General features: G+C 36.5%; 1 protein-coding gene across 1 annotated transcript in view; it reads right to left on the reverse strand.

The window, feature by feature from the left end:
* The window catches only part of fhod1 (formin homology 2 domain containing 1), a 62,463-nt gene that overhangs the window by 9,592 nt on the left and 30,129 nt on the right, over positions 1 to 22,742 (reverse strand). Inside the window, exons 4-18 of the mRNA XM_073836614.1 lie at positions 20,553 to 20,620; positions 18,987 to 19,092; positions 18,029 to 18,123; positions 16,799 to 16,910; positions 16,618 to 16,712; positions 16,380 to 16,523; positions 15,021 to 15,210; positions 14,703 to 14,874; positions 11,985 to 12,089; positions 9,639 to 9,731; positions 8,212 to 8,256; positions 5,032 to 5,189; positions 3,147 to 3,239; positions 538 to 1,481; positions 44 to 199 (exon numbers count right to left, since the gene is read on the reverse strand). Coding sequence (XP_073692715.1) covers positions 44 to 199; positions 538 to 1,481; positions 3,147 to 3,239; positions 5,032 to 5,189; positions 8,212 to 8,256; positions 9,639 to 9,731; positions 11,985 to 12,089; positions 14,703 to 14,874; positions 15,021 to 15,210; positions 16,380 to 16,523; positions 16,618 to 16,712; positions 16,799 to 16,910; positions 18,029 to 18,123; positions 18,987 to 19,092; positions 20,553 to 20,620 — 2,576 coding nt within the window. The remainder of the gene's footprint in view (positions 1 to 43; positions 200 to 537; positions 1,482 to 3,146; positions 3,240 to 5,031; positions 5,190 to 8,211; positions 8,257 to 9,638; positions 9,732 to 11,984; positions 12,090 to 14,702; positions 14,875 to 15,020; positions 15,211 to 16,379; positions 16,524 to 16,617; positions 16,713 to 16,798; positions 16,911 to 18,028; positions 18,124 to 18,986; positions 19,093 to 20,552; positions 20,621 to 22,742) is intronic.

A 22,742-nucleotide genomic window follows, 5' to 3' on the forward strand; every position in this document is an offset into this window, starting at 1 on the left:
ATGAGCTACTACTGCCCCCTGGTGGATGCTAGTGCTACATTACCTCAATGCCCTCTTTACTGATGGCAAACTCATCAAAGGTGAGGATGGCACTTTTGATGACATGTATAGCAGGCAAAACAGTCATGCCGATGTTGATGGCATTGCTCCTCTTAGGATCAAGCACTAAAATTGCTGCTTTCTTGGTCTCAGCACCTTTCTGTAGAAAAAAGATAAAAGCATTTATAGCATGCACTGGTCATAAAAGTTAAAGCTGTTGCTTTAATATTTATTTATCCATGTATGCAATAAGGTCATCTTTCAGTAGTCAAATGGCTTCAGTAAATTGGAATAATAAATTTGTGTAACCCTGAATTGATTATTCTTACAACGTTTGCCAGTTTGAGTTGTCTGGCATGCATATGCTGTATTTGTTACTTGCATGTATAAGATGCATAAAATGGTATACCTTTGCTGTACTGCATACAAATGTGCAAGGACAAATTTGGAAAAAATAAATAATTTAAAAATAATTAAAATGAATACTGATCACGACACCTTTGCAACTGGAAGATCCTTTCCTTTAGACTCAAACAGGTGCTCCAGCTTAGCTGTATCGACTGCAACCTTATCAAGTGAAGCCCACACTGTGCCCCGCCCAAACTTGCACTTCCTGGGGCTGTCAGGCTGCTTAAGCTCCTTCCAGAACAGCTTGACTGTTTTCCGTTTCTTTAGAAAAGCCAGATCATTTCCTTGAGACGGGGATGGAGGGAGAAGTCCTGGAGGAGGAGGAGGTGGAGCCAGACAAGCAGGTCCAGGAGGAGGAGGTGGAGGAGGAGGAGGTGGAGCCAGACAAGCAGGTCCAGGAGGAGGAGGTGGAGGAGGAGGAGGTGGAGCCAGACAAGCAGGTCCAGGAGGAGGAGGGGGTGGCGGCGGTGGTGGAGCCAGACCAGCAGGTCCAGGAGGAGGAGGGGGTGGCGGTACTCCATTAGGCAAGCCAGTGTCAAAAGTGTCAATATCCAGCACATCGATATCCTCCTCCTCCATCAGATCGGAAAAGTCAAGATCTTTAATCCGCAGAGGTCTGGAGCTGGGTTGCAGCTTCTCCCAGGCATCTTGACTACCCCGGGATAAGGGTGTCATCATTGTCTTCTCTAAACTCTGGGAATGAGTCTCAGCTTCAAGACTGCACTGTGGACGCAGCTTCCTGTTCTGTTCTTCTACTAGCCTGGCGCGAGCGGCCTGAGCAGTACCTTCAAGGCTCTCCAGCTCTGCCCGCCTGGACGTGTCCTCTGTGGGCTGAGAAGTGCGAGACTGCAGTCTGGAGAGCCGTCCGGCCATACTGGTGATCCCATGGTCCTCAAGTGCACTTTCCAGACTAGGACTTTTCAGGCCTCCAGAGGTGTTGTTTTTGGAGTAGAGCATATCCAACATGAACTTCCTGTCATTAGAGAGGGTGCTGTGCTGTTCCGCTGCACTGCCCTGACGCTGCAAACCACCCTCTAGAGAAACCAAAAAAAAAAAACATTAAGTGCTGAAGGAAAAAACATTAAGTATTAGGGGTGTGCAATAATGACAAAAAAAATATTTGAATATTTTCTGGACTTTTCTCAATAACATAATTACATATATTTTGCCATCCGTGATATTATGCTGGTACCTTGGTGGTTTAAATTGCTTTTCACTATTTATAGGCATTTTTACCTTTATAAGGCCAATGTTTTCTAACATAATTAAATGTATGTATCATCTTGTGTGTCAAATTTTTAAACTTCATCATTAAATTCAAATAGTAAGACACTATAGGGCTGCTACCTATCAAATAAAATCAGTATCAAAAAAATTTGTGTTTGCAATGTAGAGGTGGGTACAGAAGGAGGTACATTTACACAGACTGTTTAATGCAGGACATGAATGCAGAATGCAAGTGGGCAGCCGTGGCCTAATGGTTAGAGATTCGGACTTGTAACCCAAAGGTTGCAGGTTCGAGTCTCAGGTCCGGCAGGGATTGTAGGTGGGGGGAGTGAATGTACAGCACTCTCTCCACCCTCAATACCACGACTGAGGTGAGTCCCTTGAGCAAGGCACCGATCCCCCAACTGCTCCCCGGGCGCCGCAGCAATGGCTGCCCACTGCTCCGGGTGTGTGTTCACGGTGTGTGTGTGTTCACTACTGTGTGTGTGCACTTGGATGGGTTAAATGCAGAGCACAAATTCCTTGTATGGGTCACCATACTTGGCCTCACTCACCCCCTTTCCTTTCCTTTCCTTCCTTTCAGTTAACCTGCAGTTACAAATGCATAAATATTGTTTTGAATTAAAAAAAAAAAGTTGAATTCTGACATTTGAAATGATTTGGGGGGGGAAAAAAGGGAAAATATACTGCATGAGTGAGTCATTCGTTCAGCAGATTCGTTCAAACAGCTGATTGATTCAATAATGAAACAGCGTTGCCATCTGCATCAAGCAATAATGTTTCTTTTCATATAACAGCAGCTAGCTAAAAGAGACATCCTACCTTTAAAATGCCCAGTGCAAGGACAGATCGTGTTGTTCCCACATGCTACCATCCTCTAGTTTCACATCTAGTGCAGACTAATAGCAGTAACTCCTCTGAGCTCTAACAGCATTGCAGTGCTAACTGCCTAAAAACTCAATAAGCCAAAACGGAAACTGAAAAGGGGAGATCCCCATCTCCAGATCTAAACAGTTTATGTCTCTGCCCTCTACTTCAGCTAATTTACACTCCCTGGACGAAAGGCCTGTTAGTGGCTGTGTCATTTGGAACACGCCCACTAGAGGAAGAGATGGAATCACTCACAAATATTTCCACTTTGAAGATCTCTGCTTGAAATAAAGCTCTTGACTTTCCAAAGAAGCCCTCACACTTAAGTACTTGACTATTGCTCAGTGCCAGAGATTTTTAATGGGTAGTCACCAGGTCAAGTAACCTACTTGTCAATAGATGCTTAGTAAAAAAAATGTTGCTTATTAAATTAAATTTGAACATAGTCTCTACACAGTTGTTTAAGCACGATGGCTGTGATGGCTTTGAATTAGATATGTGGAAGACATACTGTTTGTGCATGCCTTAGTCTTAGAGCAGCAGTATGAATGAAATGAAGAATGACAGAGACACAGGGTTGTGGTGGGAATGGAATTTCTTGCCTGCTTCATTGTGGGCTGCTGTTTTGTCCTCTGGCTGCTCCAGGGTGTGCCTGGTCAAGTTTACCCCTTGAGACTCCTGACCACTAATAGATCCTGCAAGACACACACATACATGTTGAAAAACTTTGAAAAAACACAATCGCACAAAGAAAGATCTAGCAGTGCCGAAAGCATACAAAAACTTTATATAAATTCATACAAAAGGTTATATAACAGTTGTAAATGTGTGACAGCTCATTAAGCATACTATACATATTTAAAAGACAGTCCTGCCCATGCTGCTAATCTGCTGAGCTCATCTTCTCAGTTTTGATTTGAGAAAATGTGTTTGTTAAAACAGGATCACACAGGAAGACTAACATGATAACAGTGTTGTTTGAGTATTATTTATACTATAATGGTATTTATTATTATTTTTAGTCCTGGCCAACAATTAATCGCAAGTTTGTGTGTACATAATATATGTGTGTACTGTGTATATTTTTATGTATATATTTAGGAAAAATATGTTATGTTTATATATTATATTTATATATAATATAAATTATATGAATATAAATATATACATGTAAATATTTTCTATACAACCAAAAACTTTTTTTTTGGATGTGATTAATTGCGATTAATCGTTGCCCAGCAGTAATTTTCAATTATTATTATTATTTTATTTTTTTTAAAACAAAGTTATGCACTTTTGTCATTTTTAATGTATTTTTAGTATAAAAATAACATCTATTTAGCTTTAAATTATTTTTATTTCAGTTATAGTTTGAATGCTTTAGTATTTAAACTTGAAATAGATTAGATGCCAAGGCAATATTTCTAATTTAATTTTTCTTTTTTACTTTCTTGTAATATTTATATTTTATTTCAACTTTATTCCAATTAACAAAAAAGTTTGATTAATAGTTTAAATTTCATTAACAATAACACCACCATATCTTGTGACCCTGGACCACAAAACCAGTCAGAAGGGTCTTTTTTTTTTTTTATTTAAAGCTTATTCATCAGCTTTTAGATGATGTATAAATCTCAATTGATGTATGGTTTGTTATGATAGGACAATATTCGGCAGAGATACAATTAGAAAATCTGGAATCTGAGGGTGCAAAAAAATCTAAATATTGAGAAAATCGCCTTTAAAGTTGTCCAAATGAAGTTCTTAGCAATGCATATTACAAAAATGAAGTTTTGATTTATTTATGGTAGGAAATTTACAAAATATCTTTATGGAACATGATCTTTACTTATTATCCTAATGATTTTTGGCATAACAGAATTGGGTCACTATCACTAATGGATAGTTGAATTAAATTAAAATTCATGTCCGTCTTCAAAAGAAAATAATGTTTTTTTATCCTAGCATTATTGTCCATGCAATAAAAGGCAATGTGAATCAAGACATTCTTCAAAACATATTTTGTGTTCCACAGAAGAAAGCAAGATTGAAACAACATGAGGGTGAGTAAATGACAATTTACATTTTTGGATGAACTATCAACTGCATACGGAAGTTTTTTAGTGCATTTAATTTACTGCTGATGAAATATAGCTTTTTCAGACACAGCAAAGATGTGGAAAAGTGGTTGCATACATGCATGCAGTTGTATGCAACTTTAAGCCTTGCAGGACCTATGATTCCAGAAGAAGAACACAAAAAGATCATCTTAACCTTGCAACATTAATCAAGTCAGGCAACTTCCTATCTATGCTTGACATAAACCAGATGACACGCATACAAGCAATAATTAAAAGTGTGCAGCTCTAAAAAGCAGTCAGAACCATCACAGCTGGAACGCTGCTGAAAGTTATGAATCTCAGCTGGACACGTTTTAAAGGACAACAGTGTGACATTGTAAGAAATAGAAGGTCAGGGTATCAGCACCTGTGGTGGTTGAGCTGGAGACTGGCTGCACGGCTTCTGTAGATGGCTCTACGTCTGCAGACGCCACACTCTCGCTTAAAGAAGGTTTCTCATTTGCGCCGTAAGACTTCTTTTTCTTCTCCCACTGGGATGCAGCCAGACTACGCAAGAAATTGTCTCTATAAAGCCAACGGAGAAGAAGCACTCATTTAGTGAGCTGTAAATGGAGGGCTGGGTGACATAAGTGTTCTGATTCTGAGGATAAGTTATATATAGTAGACCTGCTCTTAAAATGAGTAGTTGCAAAATACTGTCAAACCATAAACTAGTTCAAATCACAAAGGCATACGCTGAATTTAAGCTTTCGGGACTGAATACTTTTGCTTTGTCCCGACTTTTTTCTATTAAAAAAAATGTAAAACACATACATACACATATATACGTTATATATATATATTAATGGATATTACACACTTGTTTGATACCATGCAGTTATATTGCAAAGAGACAACAGATCAAAAATGTTCACTTACACAAAAAATGCACCAGGCAACGTGGAATAATAAATGAATGCATTTTAAAAACAATCCCTTGCATCCGATCACAGAAATCCAGCCCTGTGTCTGACAAAGCCCACCACCACAACCACCACCGCCACCAAATAAATTATTCTTATAAATGACTTCCCACAATTTCTAAACTTATTTCTAAGATTAGATACATACAGAAAACAATACAGAAAATCCATTTTCTGCATAATTACTTGTTTTAATAACCACCTTGCTGATCAGGTTTGATTAACCTAGCCAGTCAAGCATTGGCTGTCCCCACCAGTGATCCACCAGAAGAACTGTGGTAAACTCAGTGTTACACTGAGGCATGTGTGCCAAGAATAAACTGCTTCACATGAATGACAATCATATGGAAGCCTGTTCCCGCCACTAAATAAAAAAAAAAAGTTATTGCAACTTTATCTTGCAATTCTTTTTTCCTCAGAGTTGTGAGGTATATATCATGTAATTGAAAGTTGTAAAGTCAGAATTGATAAAAACTCAAAATTCTGACTTTATATATATATATATAGGGACTTTAACGCGTTAATTTAGATTAATTAATTACACAAAAATAACGCGTTAAAATTTAACGCATTTTAATCGCACTTAGTTTTGCACCGCGGAACGTTTCTCACTGGATGAGATTCGGCGGACCGATTATACTGGAGCACCAACTAGCGTTCAGACAAGCTGCGTCCGTCCTAAATAGTATTGTATGTCCCAAATCGTAGTATGTTTAAAAAAGTATTCCAAAGATTCCCGGATGGTCTACTACTTAACGATCAATGCACACTCTAACGGCTAATATTGCCCACAACACACTGCGCCGTGAACGAGGATTCGATTAGAACTACAAACACGCATAAAAAGTGTTAAAAAACTACAAACATGGAGGATATGCATGACCAACGGACAGGTAGAGAAAGGGGTTTGAGTGATAAATAATCAGTGTGTAACCTGATAAAAAATATTTTTTAAATGTTATCCGCGTTATATTCCATGTGCAGCAACATTTATAATGATAGGTTTGGTCATTAACGTTTAAATGCATAATTAAGCAAACACAAGAGCAGAGTTCTCGGCATGAAAGACTCGTTAAAGAACGTGCCTCTTAATTTCTCTCTAATACGGTAGGAAATTAAATTAAACGAAATGTAGATAATGTTAACTGTGATGATTGACAGGGCAGTTTAAACAGTGACAGGATTCAGGTAACTAAGCAACAGAGCGTCCGTTAAACGAAGTATATGTCCCAAAGCTTGCCTACTATTCTGCTACATACTCAAAAGTATGTACTTTTCTTCACAAAAAGAGTGCATACTTATAGGGCATAGTATAAGTAGGCGAATTGGGACGCAGCAAAACAAACCACAGTGAACATGGACAAAAAAGTTATAAAGTTATATAAAGTTATAAAGTCAGAATGGCAAGATATAAATAATTCTGGCATTTTTTCTCAGAATTGAGTTACATTAACTCACAATTGCGATTTATAGTCACAATTGCAAGATATAAACAATTCTGGCTTTTTTCTAAGAACTGCATGATATAAACTCAAATTCACAATTATGACTTTTCTTGCAAATGCGAGTTTATCTCACTATTTTGACTTTTTGTCTCAGATTTGTGAGATAAACTCGCATTTCTAACTTCTCGCAAATGTGAGCTTGTCTCGCAAGTCTGACTTTTTTCTTACAAATGTGAGTTTATATCTCGCAATTCAGAATTTTTTCTCAGAATTGTGATATAACCTCGCAAAATTGTGCGATAGAAAATTGCAATCTCGACTTTTTTGCTGAATTGTAAATGCAAATGCAAGTTTATATCTTGCAATTCTGCATTTTCTTAGAATTGTGAGACATAAACTCGCAACTGTGAGATAAAAACTTGCAATTCTGACTTTCTCGCAATTGTGAGTTTATATCTCGCAATTCTGACTTTTTTCTTGCAAATGCGAGATATAAACTCGCAATTGTGAGAGGAAAAACTTGCAATTCTGACTTTTATTCTCGCAAATGCGAGTTTATCTCTCGCAATTCTGACTTTTTCTTGTGATTTGGACTTTTTTTCTAAGAATTGTAGATATAAACTCGCAATTGAAAGATAAAAACTTGCAATTCTCACTTTTTCTTGCAAATGCAAGTTTATATCCCCCTGACTTTTTTCCTCGCAATTAAATTTTTTTTTGGTAGAAATTTGAGATTTAAACTCGCAATCGCAAGTCCAGTTTTGAGGGGAAAAAAAGACTGATATGTTCTTAGAATTGCAAGTTTATATCTCACAATTCTTACTTTATAACTCGCAATTGTGAACTTATATCACACAGTTCTTTAAAAAAAAATTTTTATTCAGTGGCAGAAACGGGCTTCCATACAATTCATGATAAAATCTTTTAAAAATTTGCTGAGAAAGGCAGTATATACTGTAAGAATGTAATTGTAACTTGTTAATTCTGCATATGCAGAATCATTCATATTATACAGATTATATTATGTAAAATTAAAAATAAATAAGGTTAATATTCACACAAAGCACACACAGCCTCAGTTTCTGAGCACAGCAGTTGAGTTAGCCCCCAAACACCTGGCTGCATGCTGATGTATGCAGAAAGAGAGCCTGTAACCATACAGAGTTACTGTATACTTACTCATAATTCCTCAGAACCGGCAAGTCTCTATTCACAGTCTCTGGACTGAAGAGAAACACTTCAATTTACACACTTCACCCATATCACTTCTATTATCTACACTGAACAAGTCTCAATCAACATATAGAAAATGCCTTTAGAAAAACCAGTTCACATTTCATCACATCTGGTTTAACTTTGGCTTTTAAAGCTTAAAAAAAAGCTTTGTGGATTTTTCTGGCAATTTCAACAATAGCATTTTTTTCCATGAATGATATGATTGCATCCCATAAATAGGCAGGAGATAAAGTCATCTTTGAGTAGCAGCTTGAGATGAAAGAAGAACTTTACTTTTCCCAAGATAGGAAACAGAAAAGAAAGAAAGAATGACAATGAGGGGGGGAAAGGCCACAAAGAAATGAATTATTGTCCATTCATGACAATAAAAGGGTAATTTTCTTACTTCTAAACTTTGCTAAATATTCTGCACTAATACTATATCAGAACTATCAGAAATATCCAAGTAGCATAGCAAACTATAAAAGAAAATTAAAAACATGCTTAAAGTATCTATTAAAACTTCTACGTTTTGTTCGAATTTCTTTTTGTGGATTAGCCTTTGGCAGATATAACGGATCGATTCAATTTATTCTAAAATTTCCAGCCAGCAGTTGTTTCCTCCAACCCTCCCTCTATGACTTTGTCTCCCCAAAATGACTAAGCATCACAATGATTTAAAGTGCTAGCACCTCCAAAAGCCACATTCTTTGGCCACACTGCAGCTACTCACCAAACACTGTCTGCCTGGTGCTGTCTGTAAAAGGAGAGAGCGAAGCAAAGCACAGGAATGTTGGGCGCCACAGCAGTGGAGGAAAAGATTAGGAGATGTGCCAAATTTTATGAGAGAAGAGAGGATAGGAGTCAAAGATGCAGGAGGAGACAGAAAGAGAGAAAACAAGGTAAATTAGGTAACTGGCAAAAACAGAAAGAAAAACAGGCAAAGAGCATATTGAAGAAAGCAAATCTGTAACAAAGTAAAAATACAAGCAAAGAATATTTGAGTAAAAGTAAAAAGATAAAAGTAAGAAACACACCTGAACTCAGGAATTAGAGGGAAAATAATAGGACTAACAGATATTTAAAGTTATATTTTAAGACAGCAATTAACTAAACTCTTCAACACTTTTAATAAATTCATTTTTAAACCTCAAAAATTAAAGACTTACCTATTTTCCTATAATTGCAAAGTTAACAGTAGATCACAATCAACACTGTTCCAAACAGCTCACACCATTCAACTCATCCTTGTTTTGCTCCTTCAAGACCTTCAACTTCTTCCCAAAATATTCCCATGCCCTTCCTTCTCTAATACCTACACCTCCTTTCACATCTCTTTCCTCTGCTTTCCGCTCTCACTCCTCCTATCACAGGATCAGCTGCTTACTTACTTGAAGACTCGCTTTCCCTCCGTCCGGCTCGGTTGCTCTGCTGCCGTCTGGGAAGGGGTCGGCGGAGGAGAGTCAGTTTCTGTGAAAGACGCTCTGTGGAGAGACAGTCAGTTAGTGCAAGCTAAAAGCAATAGCACAGTATGGGCAGTTTAATGTGAATCAAGTCCAAACGTACACAAACACAAAAAGAATGTGCATGTCAGTAAATGTGTCTCTCTCCATCCACTGCAAAATACACAATATTTGAAGGCACATTGTTTTGTTTCATAAAACATCTAATTTTTTTATAACCTGCTTTTCTTAAGATAGAATACTGATACAGCTCCTTTGAGAAAACAAAACAAAACAAATTTACAAAAAGGTTAAATGTTTTTGATATCATGAACTAATAATGATTAGCAACTTCACAGCTTTTTTAGCTTTTGGTAATGTTAATTTCTAAATAAACTACCGTTAAAAGATTTGGGGCTACCAAGTCTCTTATACCCACCAAGGCTATAAAAATGCAAAATGTTAATTATTTTACCACAATAAGAGGGATCATACAAAATGCATGTTATTTTTTTATTTAGTACTGAACAACAACAAATAATAGTTGAATTTATAAAATGACTCGGTTCAGAAGTTTATATACGCTTGATTCTTAATACTGTGTTGTTAACAGAATGATCCACAGCTGTGTGTTTTTTTTTTTTGTTTACCAATAGTTGTTTTTGAGTGCATTGTTTGTTCTGAACAGTTAAACTGTCTGCTGTTCTTCAGATCCGTGTTTCTGGCATCCTTCAAATCCTTCAGCTGCCACAAATTGTTTCGTTTTTCAGCATTTTTGTGTATTTGAACCCTTTCCAACAATGACTGTTTGATTTTGAGATCCATCTTTTCACACTGAGGACAACTGAGAGACTCATATGCAAATATTACAGATGGTTCAACTGCTCTCTGATGTTCCAGAAAAAATAATGCATTAAGAGCCGGGGATGAAAACTTTTGAACAGAATGAAGATGTGTACATTTTTCTTATTTTGCCTAAATATCATCTTTTTTTTCCCATTTAGTACTGCCCTTCAGAAGCTACAAAAGATACTTTCATGTTTCCCAGAAGACAAAAGTTAAATTTACCCTGAACTTCGAGTTCAGAAAGTTTTCACCCCCCAGCTCTTAATGCATTGTGTTTCCTTCTGAAGCATCAGTGAGTGTTTGAACCTTCTGTAATAGTTGCATATGAATAGTCCCATGATCATACAGTCATTGTTGGAAGAGGTTCAAATACACAAAAATGCTGAAAAACCAAAGAATTTGTGGGACTGGGACCTGAAAGATTTTTCTGAAGAACAGCAGGCAGTTTAACTGTTCAGGAAAAAACAAGGGACTCATGAACAACTATCACTAAAGAAAAACACAGCTGTGGATCATTCAGGTAACAACACAGTATAAAGAATCAAGTGTACAGTATGTAAACTTTTGAACGGGGTCATTTTTATAAATTCAACTATTATTATTCAACTATTATTTTCTCTTGTGGACTGTATGTAAACGTCCTTTAAGGGAAATATCTTATTCAGGTCAGTACAAAATAAAAAAAACAACATGCATTTTGTATAATCTCTCTTATTTTGGTAAAATAATTAACATTTTGCAGATTCTGCAATGTGTATGCAAACTTTTGACCTCAACTGTAAATGCCTATCAGCACTGGCTAGCTCTAACAGCAGTTTGCTAATGTAATATATGTGATGCTTCTTCAGATGGATCACTCTGAACCCTCCTGCTGCTTCATTAGAGTCAGCACTTTTATTTATCATTTCGCAGACGGGCTGACATCATGGCTGCGGTGAGCAGAAAGCTGTGAGGGGCTTCTTTTGCGGTTCTGCTCGAGAGAGCAGCATTCAGAACTTCTTAAGTGTGCTACAATAATCTTCTCCTGGCACTGCCAAACACTCACTACAAAAACCTCCCTGTCTCCATTTGATCAGAGTGTTATTATGTAATATTTATAATCTGTTTCAGTAGTCTTGTTTTGTGTAGCCATTAGTTCACTTTTTATATTTGTGATGCACCTTGTCACCTGTCAGATAATAAATAAGACACTTTAAAAAACACATACGTGAGTGTTAAATGTTGTGATTACTGTTAGTTCAGAAAAGTTTGAAATGAGATGAATTTATTGTTGAAGTTACTCTGGCTTGCTGACTTGCATCGACAATCCAAAATTAAAAAAATCCAGATTGCTTTGAAAATAATACGAGCAGTAAACTGGCCTCAGATCAGTAGCCAGGACAAGTTCAACAAACATCAACAATTAGTCAAAGGCACAAAGGCAGAAAGTGATGTAAATGTGATACAGACCTGCTGGAGCTGCTTGAGGTTTCCTCCGTTATAGACCTCTCCTTTTTTAACCTCCGTCTAGAAATCCCCATGTGAGCTATGTACTGACTCATAAAAGAGCGCCCCCTAGTGAATGACCAAGGAATTGTGGGAGGGAAGAAAGAGAGGTAGACAGAAAGAGGAAGAACAGTGATGGTGGTTACATGGACAAACAGAGGGTTAATACGTTGACAGGACCAAAACAAAAGCAAGAATCAGAGAAACAGTCCCGACCACCCAGAGCCACTGTGAAAATATGCAGCACTTAATCAAAAGAGGAAGAAAATGGCTTATGAATAGAAATTGTTATGATTAAGGATACACAAAAGTGAATAGCCACCAGTGTTCTACATGGATGTACTACTATGCATATGCATGAACCTAGGCATATGCAATTAAAATGATCATATCTTATACAAATAAAAAAATATAAACTGCTCGTTTATTGGATTTAATGCCTGTGCTTGTGCCTGGTCATGTTCCTTTGTGACAAACATTAAGAGGAAAGCACAAGCTCAGATCAAGAAAGCTGATAGGCAGGTCACAATTGTGCCCGGCTCTGGACCTTTAAGACCAAACGCATCCTGTCCAACCCTAGAAAACATTCCTGTAGCTCTACGCAGAGAAGAAAGCTTCCCAAATAAAACATTCGCTTTCCACATATATGTGCATGGACTGTTGACTCAATAAGACATTTCACTTTGGCCAAAGGAAACACTTGAAATAGCACATTGTGACTTGGGCAAACTGGGAGAAGCAGCCAAGCAAAACTTCTCACACACCCCATCTACAAAACCCATGAACACCTGACAATCCGAACGTTTAAAAACAATATTCAAAAGGTATTAAGCATGCATGCAACTGAATGCAATGCAGTTTACTCACATGTGATGCAGATCTGCTTTATCAGTGTAACAAAATACTATATTTTCTATGCACAATTGTGTTTTAATGAATGGCTTATGAAGAATGAGAATGGTAGATCATGTAAGTTCATTTGTGGTGCATCTTGGGTGCCACATGGTAATTACATAAGACACCCAGAGCATAATAAATAAAATTAGCATTAACTTCATGAATCAAAATAATTAGGTCACCTGTGTAAGGACATCACCTACACAGACTGGAAAATTAATACTCATCACTTTTACCACTGACCTACTGGCCACTTGTGAAGTACGTAGGTACTAATAATATAGTGTAGCAAACATGTGAAAAGCATTACATTAATAGACTGAACTGATGTTAACATTGTTGTGTGAATAATAGCTGAATGTCTGCGTAAGGAAAACAGCAGCAGAGTGTAGGAGTGAGTTTATCTTTGTCATGCCCTCATCCACACAGGAAAAAACACATACCGCCAAAGAACAAACTAATGTAGAAGGAATGTTTGGTCTGGTAAAATAAATAAATAAATACATAAATAAAATATTAATTTAAAAAATCTATACTAGCGCCAGTATCATTTTTCATTAAAGGGATCCCCAGCTATTAAGACTTGTATGGCTTAATTTAACATAAATGATGTCTCTCGCTGAAATATGTGGTAGAAAACCCATAAAAGATTTACGGTATTTAAAAAATCCACGTTTTATACATATTTTGGACTATGGGGGGCGCCATTATTGTGATATTTTTGCTTTTTTTTTTATGTTGCTATTTTTACCACAACACAACCTGGAAAATAAAATACTGATATGAAGACAACAGCTACTGAAAAAGCTTATATGAGGTGATGGATATAAGCGTAGCCTTAAAACCAAATGGCGTGTTTTTAGTCTAAATGCTGCAGGATATCGAGTGAAATCCGTGCTGAGAAACTCCTTCAGTGGCTGCGGCGTCATGACAAACGTCTGCATGTTTACATCCTGCCAGGATGGCATCTCGTGTTTCTTGTCTCTGCCATTTTTAAGCTCTTTCAGTAGCTATGGTCTACTTAAAGCCTCATAGGCATCAGGGCTAAAGTGGAGAATACAAAGACGCAGATCTTTAGAAAGTTTTATTCGTCCACAGGCATTTTTTCAATTGTTTTCTCCTCTTCTTATCGCTAGGAAAGCAGTGAAGACTTACATTGTTTCTCTTATTGCCCTTCGACTGAAAATTACAACCAAAAGCTGCACAACGTGGCAGACAACGTTTAGAGTTGTGTTGCAGTAAAAATAGCAATAGGTAGCGCCAGTAGCTCACCAAGTCAAACCATTTTTCATTATCGATATAATGGCACCCCCCATAGTCCAAAATATGTCTAAAATAACATGGATTTTTTTTTAAATAACGTAAATCTGTTAAGGGTTTTTTACTATGTATTTTAGTAAGTCTTTAGTAAGCCATGGGTCTTAATACCTGGGGTTCCCATTAATACTAACCAAATAAATAATGAATAAATGAATGTTATTGTAGGTTGACAACTTTGTAAGATACTTATTTGCCTTACTTGAATAATCCATCTCAGAACAGATTCACATCTGTGATAGCTACAAATCATCCTTTATGAAACCTTTTCTTTCCTACAGTGTCACAACTGAAAGATCTGCGTGAGTTACACTGCCACACAGTGGATAAACACTGTATTGCTGTGTTAAAGCCCTGCAGTGTCTCCTGTTTTTCGCTGTTTGATTATTGAAAAGCTTAGCAATACAAAACGATTGGTTCAAGAATGTGTAAGAATGCACACAAACACAACGCATTTTTAATACTCACACATTCTGTTCCTGCTCAGAAGTGGCTGCAGATTCTGCTCCGTTAGTCACCGGAGTGAGAGGAGGAGTGGCGGAGCCAGAGGTCGTAGAGGAGGGACTGGTCAACACAGGACTGCCAGGAACAGGAGAAGAAGAGGAATCGGACAGCTGAGGGGAGGTTGTACGCATCACCTCTGAAACACAAAAGGTGCAAGTGAAGTGTAAATGCTATAATTTTTTAACACAGGATCTGAAATTACAATGTGCAAACACTGGATATGACAGACAGGACAGTATACGGTACACGAACAGGGCTGGAGAGAGACTGCTTTGAAGATACCTGGGGTAGGGCTGTTAGAAGAGACTGATACAGTTGGGGAATCAGGTCGAAAGGAACTATCTGTAAGGTTGTGAGAAGATGAACGCCGGCTCTTCCTGCCCTCCTGCTCGCTGGGTGTTAGTTTTCTTCGGTCTTTACGAACATTTAGTGCCCCTTCATCGATCTCACCATCTTCACACTTAAGGGCATTCTACATAATATACAAAACACAGATTCATTCAGTATTTTAAGAGTTACACTATTACACTACAGATTTTTTAAATTATTTTGACAGATGATTCCTATGCTTCCCAAGACTGCTTTTTTGATCACAATTACAAATGGTGACAATTGTGTACATTTTAGATAACTGTTTTTATTTTACTATAATTAAACAAGTCTTAAATATCACACGATCTTTCAAAAATCATTCTAATATGCTGTTTTGGTGCTCAAGAGACATTATGAGCATTTATTTGAAAAAAAAAAATCATAAATGCATTTACTCTCACTTTTGATCAATTTAATGTGTCCTTGCTGAATAAAAACATTAATTTAATTATGAAAATAAATAAATAAATAAAAATCTTTCAACAACAGTTGAGGTAAAAAAAAAAATGTACATACGCCTTGCAAAATCTGAAAAAGGTTAACTATTTTACCAAAATAGGAGGGATCATACAAAATACTTGTTATTTTTTATTTAGTACTGACCTGAAGAACATAAAAGACATTTACATATAGTCCACAAAAGAAATGCTCACAAATGGTCAGTGTGCTTCAGAAGGAAAAAAACGATGCATGAGGATTAGCGGGTGAATATTTTGAATTTGAAGATCAGGGTAAATTTAACGTAATTTTGTCTTCTGGGAAACATGCAAGTATTTTCTGTAGTATCTGAAGGGCAGTACTAAATGAAAAAAAATCAAATAATAAATGACAGATATTTAGGCAAAATATGAAATATGTACACATCTTCATTCTGTTTAACAGTTTTCACCCCTGGCTCTTAATGCTTTGTTTTTCCTTCTAAGGACAAACAAGGGACTCATGAACAACTATCACTAAACAAAAAAATAAATAAAAAATCATTCAGATAACAACACAGTATTAAGAATCAAGTGTATGTAAACTTTTGAACGGGGTCTTTTTTATAAATTAATTTTTATAAAATTTTCTCTTGTGGACTATAATGTTAACATCTTATGTGAAATATCTTATTCAGGTCAGTACTAAATAAAAATAACATGCATTTTGTATGATCTCTCTTATTTTGGTGAAATAATTAACATTTTGCAGATTCTGCAAGGTGCATGTAAACTTTTGACCTCAACTGTGTGTTCGACATGTAGAGTTGTTTGACGTGTACTGTGACTTGACCTCATAAATGATGAACTGTTGTTTAAGGTCACCCTCGGTGCCACTGCTGGTCATGCGCTTCTGGACGATGGCTTCCATTCCTAGCTGCTCCAGACAGTCTGCCACATCATAAAATGAGTCCTGATCGGGAAGTGCAGCCAGAACCTGGGAGGGCAGAGGGATCCACATCAAGGACATTTAGGCTTAACATTGTGCAAATGTGGATCACAGTTGTAGACTTTTTTTAACTGTGTTTTACCTTGTTGATGAGGGTCATGGTGTAGATGAGCAGCTCTGTGTCTGATCCATTCTTCTCTGACAGGATATCTGTCAGATATGCCCAAGGCTTTACACCTGAAAAAGACAAAGTATACCTTAAGCTCGCTCTCTCTCAAAAAAAAGAAGAATGGTACATGATGGATTCAGCATATTTATTTAACCTCTTTTCCCATCCACAACGTTGACAGCCTGAATAAGCAGCGGACTGTTGGACTCAGTGTATTCCACAAACACGATCAGCAACTTCAGAGCGGTCTTCACAACCAGCCGAGACTGAAGAGAAAAATAAGCTGTAAGAAGCAGTATTTACCATCCTCCTACAGTAGATGGCAGCATCAAACCTTAATAAGGCTCCAATATAATCTTAATGCAATCAAGTACTGTACATAATAGAGTGTAATGACATACTAAACATGCATCTCCAACAATAATACAGTAATTTACCACTATTATTTTGTGATTGTAAAAAAAAACGTCTGGGTTCAGTTACTTGATTACTCTGCCATTCTCATTTTCACTTCCTCTTTGATACCATGCAGAAGGATATGACCTCAAACTGATGATTAAGATGACTAAATCCATTACGGTAAAAAGTGTGAAATCTCATGTCAACAGTTTCACACTGACTTTACATTAAAAAAGAAAAAACTTCCAAAAGTATGCATACATATTTTAAACTTGTAAAGGTGCAAACTCAACTGAGCAATGGCCCAAACTTGAAATGGTTGCACAACAGCACCAGCCAGTTCATCATGGCCATTTCTATATCAAGTAACATGTAATAAACATTTCTGTGGTGGATTTGGCAAACTAGCCTCGCACAATAGCAATATTTAACTTTAATAATTAGAAATGAAGGCTAAGAGTGAAGATAAAAATACTTGATTTTGGTCCAGATTCACACCTACATCTCTGAACTAACTTGTACCTTTTTTTTAATTTTACATCGCCTTAGGATGAACTGACTGTTGCTGAACTGCCTTTTCTTTCATCAATTTTTAATTGACACATTTGACACACTTCAATCCAAAGCGACTTCAATGTGTGCAGTGTATCGGTTCATGCATTTCCTAAGATTCGAAGCCATGACCTTGGTGTTGATAGCACTATGCTGTTCTGTTTCAGCTTTGGAAATGCATCCATTGCTTTGGATAATTTAGCAGATAAGCAATTTTCCTCAATTTAGAGTAAATGCAATCCAGCCCTCAGGAATCAAATGATTATCACATGCAAATCAACTTTTGAACATTAATCTATTAAATCACCTGCTGTAGCATTTTGTGGCATTTAAGTGTCAAGGTGCATTACTGATGGAACACCATCCTAACGTAACTAATACTGTATTGTGGTCAGTGTATACAGATGCTAAGGTGTGTGTTGTCGTCACTCACCAGGCTGCCAGCCAGCGTGTACAGCCATTGGACAGTCTCATTGTGGTTCACAACACCGTTCATTCCATCCACAAACAGCATGATCTGACTAAGAGCTGGGAAGAGGACAGCAGAGTTTACTGTACAGTGTCAGCATGTCCTTGAGGATCAAGTGATTTGTCCTAAAGCTTTCCTGTTTGCTGGTCTAATTCCAGCCAGTATAAACTTCCTGTAACAGATGGCCTACTTAGCCAAAAATGTGCAAAATCCTTTGTGCTATTTGAAGTCTGCAAGCAACATGTGTGGCGTACATGCATAATAAACACATCATATTTGATCATATTTGATTGATACATATACAATACACACATCTTTCAAAGTCATGCAATGGTAATGATTAGTGAAAGAGCCAATAAACACCCTGCTAACAATGTTAACAATGTTAAACATTTTCAATGGAGACATGCGTGAAATGTTTTGCTTATCCTTCAGTAAAGATGCCTTGTTTCCCACAGACTTACACTCTGTGTGTGACGGCAGTTCCCCCAGGGGAAATATATAAATATACTGGTTTACATTTACAAAAGACTCCTGTTGTACAGCACTTTGGTCAACGAAAGTTGTTTTAAATGTGCTTTATAAATAAACTTGAACTTGAACAATTTTTGCATTGGTCTGAATGAAAACAGCAGACAGGCTGATTGAAAATATATTCTCGGCCAGCAGGAGGCACTTTTGGAGCGGCAGAAATAGCGGATCTTCCAGTAACAGCTGTGATCAAAGCTGTGCCGGACTAACAAATGCTATCTAAACAGGTATTATCCACCTTCTTCCTAAGATGAAATGAAAATGGCATTGAAGCTTTTCTAAAGACAGTCAGTTCTCTTTAGACACATTCATCTAAAAACACCCGGGCCACATTTTGATTTTGAAATGTGTTTCAAATAAATCAATGTATGGAGATGTGTTGAGAACAAACCTCTGAGGATGTAGTTCTGGTAGTTATGATCTGCCTCAGCACCCACTTTAATGAAACATGTCAGACCCTCGGAGATGACAAATTCTGGAACCAAGTCCTTATCATCCTGTGCAATATAAAACAGAATTAAGATCCGATCTGTGCACAACTGTTTACAGTGTTATAAACTATTGTTTAAAAATGTTTGTGGCAAGTACGAGTATGTGTATTTTTTTTTAATTAAAACGTTAATTTTAAAATATTATTAAAAAAAACAGCTCTACTATTGTAATAAAATGTAACAATACCACAGTTTTACTGTATTTTTGACTAAATAAATGCAGCCACTGTGAGCATAAGAAACTTCGGTAACACTTTACAATAAGGTTCATAATGTATTAACTAACATGAACTAACCATGAGCAATACATTTGTTACTGTATTTACTAATCTTTATTAATGTTAGTTAACGGAAATACAGTTGTTCATTGTTTGTTCATGTTAGTTCACACTGCATTAACTAATGTTAACAAGATTTTAATAATGCATTAGTAAATGTTGAAATAAACATTAACAAAGATTAATAAATGCTGTATAAGTGCAGTTCACTATTAGTTCATGTTAACTAATGTGGTTAACTAATGTTAACTAATGAACCTTATTGTAAAGTGTTACCGAAACTTCTTACAAAAATATTTAAAAAATAGTTTTTTTTACACTTCATTCTTATTCTTCTAAAATCTCATCAATACTATTCATATGCATACTATTCTCCCATAGCAAACTGTTGACCACAACTAGTTATATTATAATATAGGATATTATACATACATGATCTATATATGTGACCCTGGACCACAAAACCAGCCATAAGGGTGCATTTTATTTAAATTATGTTTTATACATAGGACAATATTTGGCCGAGTCATGATTTCAACTATTTGAAAATCTGGAATCTGAGGGTGCTGAGGTTGGAAAAAATCTAAATATTGAGAAAAACGCCTTTAAAGTTGTCCAAATGAAGTTCTTGGCAATGCATATTACTAATGAAAAATTAAGTTATGATACATTTACTGTAGGAAATCTACTAAATATCTTCATGGAACACGATCTTTACCTAATATCCTAATGATTTCTGGCATAAAAATAATAATTTTGACCCATACAATATATTTTTGGCTATTGCTACAAATATACCCGTACTACTTTTGTGGTCCAGACTGGTTTTGTGGTCCAGATTCACATATTGATGAACTACAGTATACATATAATTTTTTGCTATCACATTAAAACATAACATGGTTTTCAGATGCTTTAAATACTATTGGTCTAAAGGTAGATTGTATCACTATTGCTTTGTTCTGTTGTGAGACACTTCATTAAGATTTCATTTTGTGCTTAATTTTCCTCACAATTTAGACTAAAATTAGAGTCCAGTGTAGTAACAGTACGTGGAGGAGATATACTCATTTAGTTCAGTCCGTATATACTTCCGTATATATCTGTAACATCTCACCATCCTTATATAACTCACATGTAGCTTTTTCTCTCTTAAAAACCTGTTGTGTGTGTTTTTCATGATCCTACCTGAAAGAGTTGCTTTAAAGAAAACAAGGACCGCCGAAGCTCAGGGCCATGGGAATTATACAACTTCTCTATAAAAGAAAAAAAGGAGAAAAAAAAACAGGTTATTCATCAGTCAATTGACAAAGGCATCGCTACTTGTATCTAAGAGATCAAAACTGTTATTATTGCAGTGACACACTCTCAAAGAGCACTTAAACACACCTCATCAAGATACCTATACTGACATAAAGATTAAAGTTCACAGTATGACTCAGTCCCTGATTCAGTGTAACTTACTTAGCTAGCTAGATTTGACAATCTTAAAAATAAAGGTTCCAAAAGGGTGTTTTGCAGTGCTGCCATGGAATAACCATTTTTGGCTCCCCAAAGAACCTTTCAGGGAACAGTTCCTAAAATAACCATTTTGAAGAACATTTAAAAAATCAAAAGAACCTTTTTTTGCATTTGAAAGGTTTCATGGAAGTTCAAGGTTCTTCAGAACCATTGAAGCCAAAAAAAAGAACCTTTATTTCTAAGAGTGTACCACTACAATTTGTGTGGTAGCAAAAAGGGGACACTGTTTGCATTGACAAAAACAAGGCATCATTAAGCATCAGATCTAACTAGGTTATCATTCAGAACCAGAGGAAATAACACTGCCTGTAAACAGTCATTCCTGTTATATAAATGCCTTTCACATATTTTGCACTTGATTGGCAGGTTAGTCATGACCTATTAAACTAAAACCATTTAACACACCTTCAAAACACAGTTTCATTTTATTGATAAGCATTAAAAATTGTTGCATAATACCAGTCCTTCTACTCACTCTTTACCATTTTCCATATTTTAGAGCAACTACATATTTATCAAAACTAAAATAACACAAATAAGCATATGGAAACGTTAAGTTAATAAAAACTCATTATATACAGTTGCAATCAAAATTATTCACCCTCCTTGATCTGCAAGACATGTTGCAGAGAACAAAATTTTGTAAAAACACTTCAACAAAGGCATCACTACACTATTAGATAAAAGTTTATTAATAAAGATCTGAGTAATTCTGAGAATGTAAGCTGATAAACGAATGTTGAAAACGTCCAAACATTCATGTTCAAAATTATTTAACCCCCGAAAGTTGATGCAGAATCTGTTATTCTCTAAAACCACCAATAAACGCTGCCTGTAAGTGCTTAGAAGCTTCCATCACCTCTCTACTGCAATCTTGACCCATTCCTCGCCTGAAAAAGCTTTCAGATTGCTCGTTGGGTTTCATTTTGCCACTGCTCTCTTCGAACTCAACCAGATATTTTCAATGAGAATTAAATTTAGAGACTGAACAGGCCACTCAAGAACATTCTATGACTGATCCCTGAACCAAGCTCAAGTAGATTTGGATGGCTGTCCTGCAGGAAAGTCCATTGATCATCAGCTTCATTCTTTGCACCAAAGGCATCACAATTCTTTCCAAAATGGACTGATACTTCAAAGAATCCATGATGTCTTTCATGCAGTCATGATTTCCACTTCCTGCTACAGTAAAACACCCCCATAACAGGACTGGTCCACCTCAATGTTTGACGATGGAGATGGTGTTCTTCTGCTTATAAGTTTATCGTTTTTGCACAAGACATACCGCTGATCCATGGGTCCAAAGCTTGGTCACATCATTCTTCCAGAACTCCACAGGTCTATCCACATTAATGTTAGCTTGTTCAAGTCAGCCTTTTTGTTCTTCTTGGTCAAGAGTGGTATTCAGCAAGATGCCTCAGCATGAAAGGCATGTTTGTCCTGTGTTCCTGTGTACTCTGCATTAAAATGTTTTCCACGTTTCATTAAGTCATCTTAAAAGTCTTTGGCTGTACATTGCAAGTTTTTCCTAAGTTGTTCTGATCAAACATTTTATGATATTGTGCATCTGCCAGCTGTGTCTTTAGGGACTTTTCATGTTTTGGAAATCTTCATGTAGCCTTAGACTTTCTAAATTAATAAAATTATTTCTTCTCTATAGATTTTGTGAGAGCTCTGTTGACTTTGTCATATGAGCTACTCACACTTCAACACATGCATGGGCTAACTGCAAGTATGTGTAACAGCTCAAGCTAATTCTGTTTTCTAATAGAGTTTGTAAAGGTGTAATTGTGTTTTAAGACAATTTTGTTCCCCACCATACAAATAAGCAACTAAGAAACAGCAACGTTGAATAGG

Source organism: Garra rufa, chromosome 3 (genome assembly GCF_049309525.1).
Source record: "Garra rufa chromosome 3, GarRuf1.0, whole genome shotgun sequence".
NCBI lineage: Eukaryota > Metazoa > Chordata > Actinopteri > Cypriniformes > Cyprinidae > Garra > Garra rufa.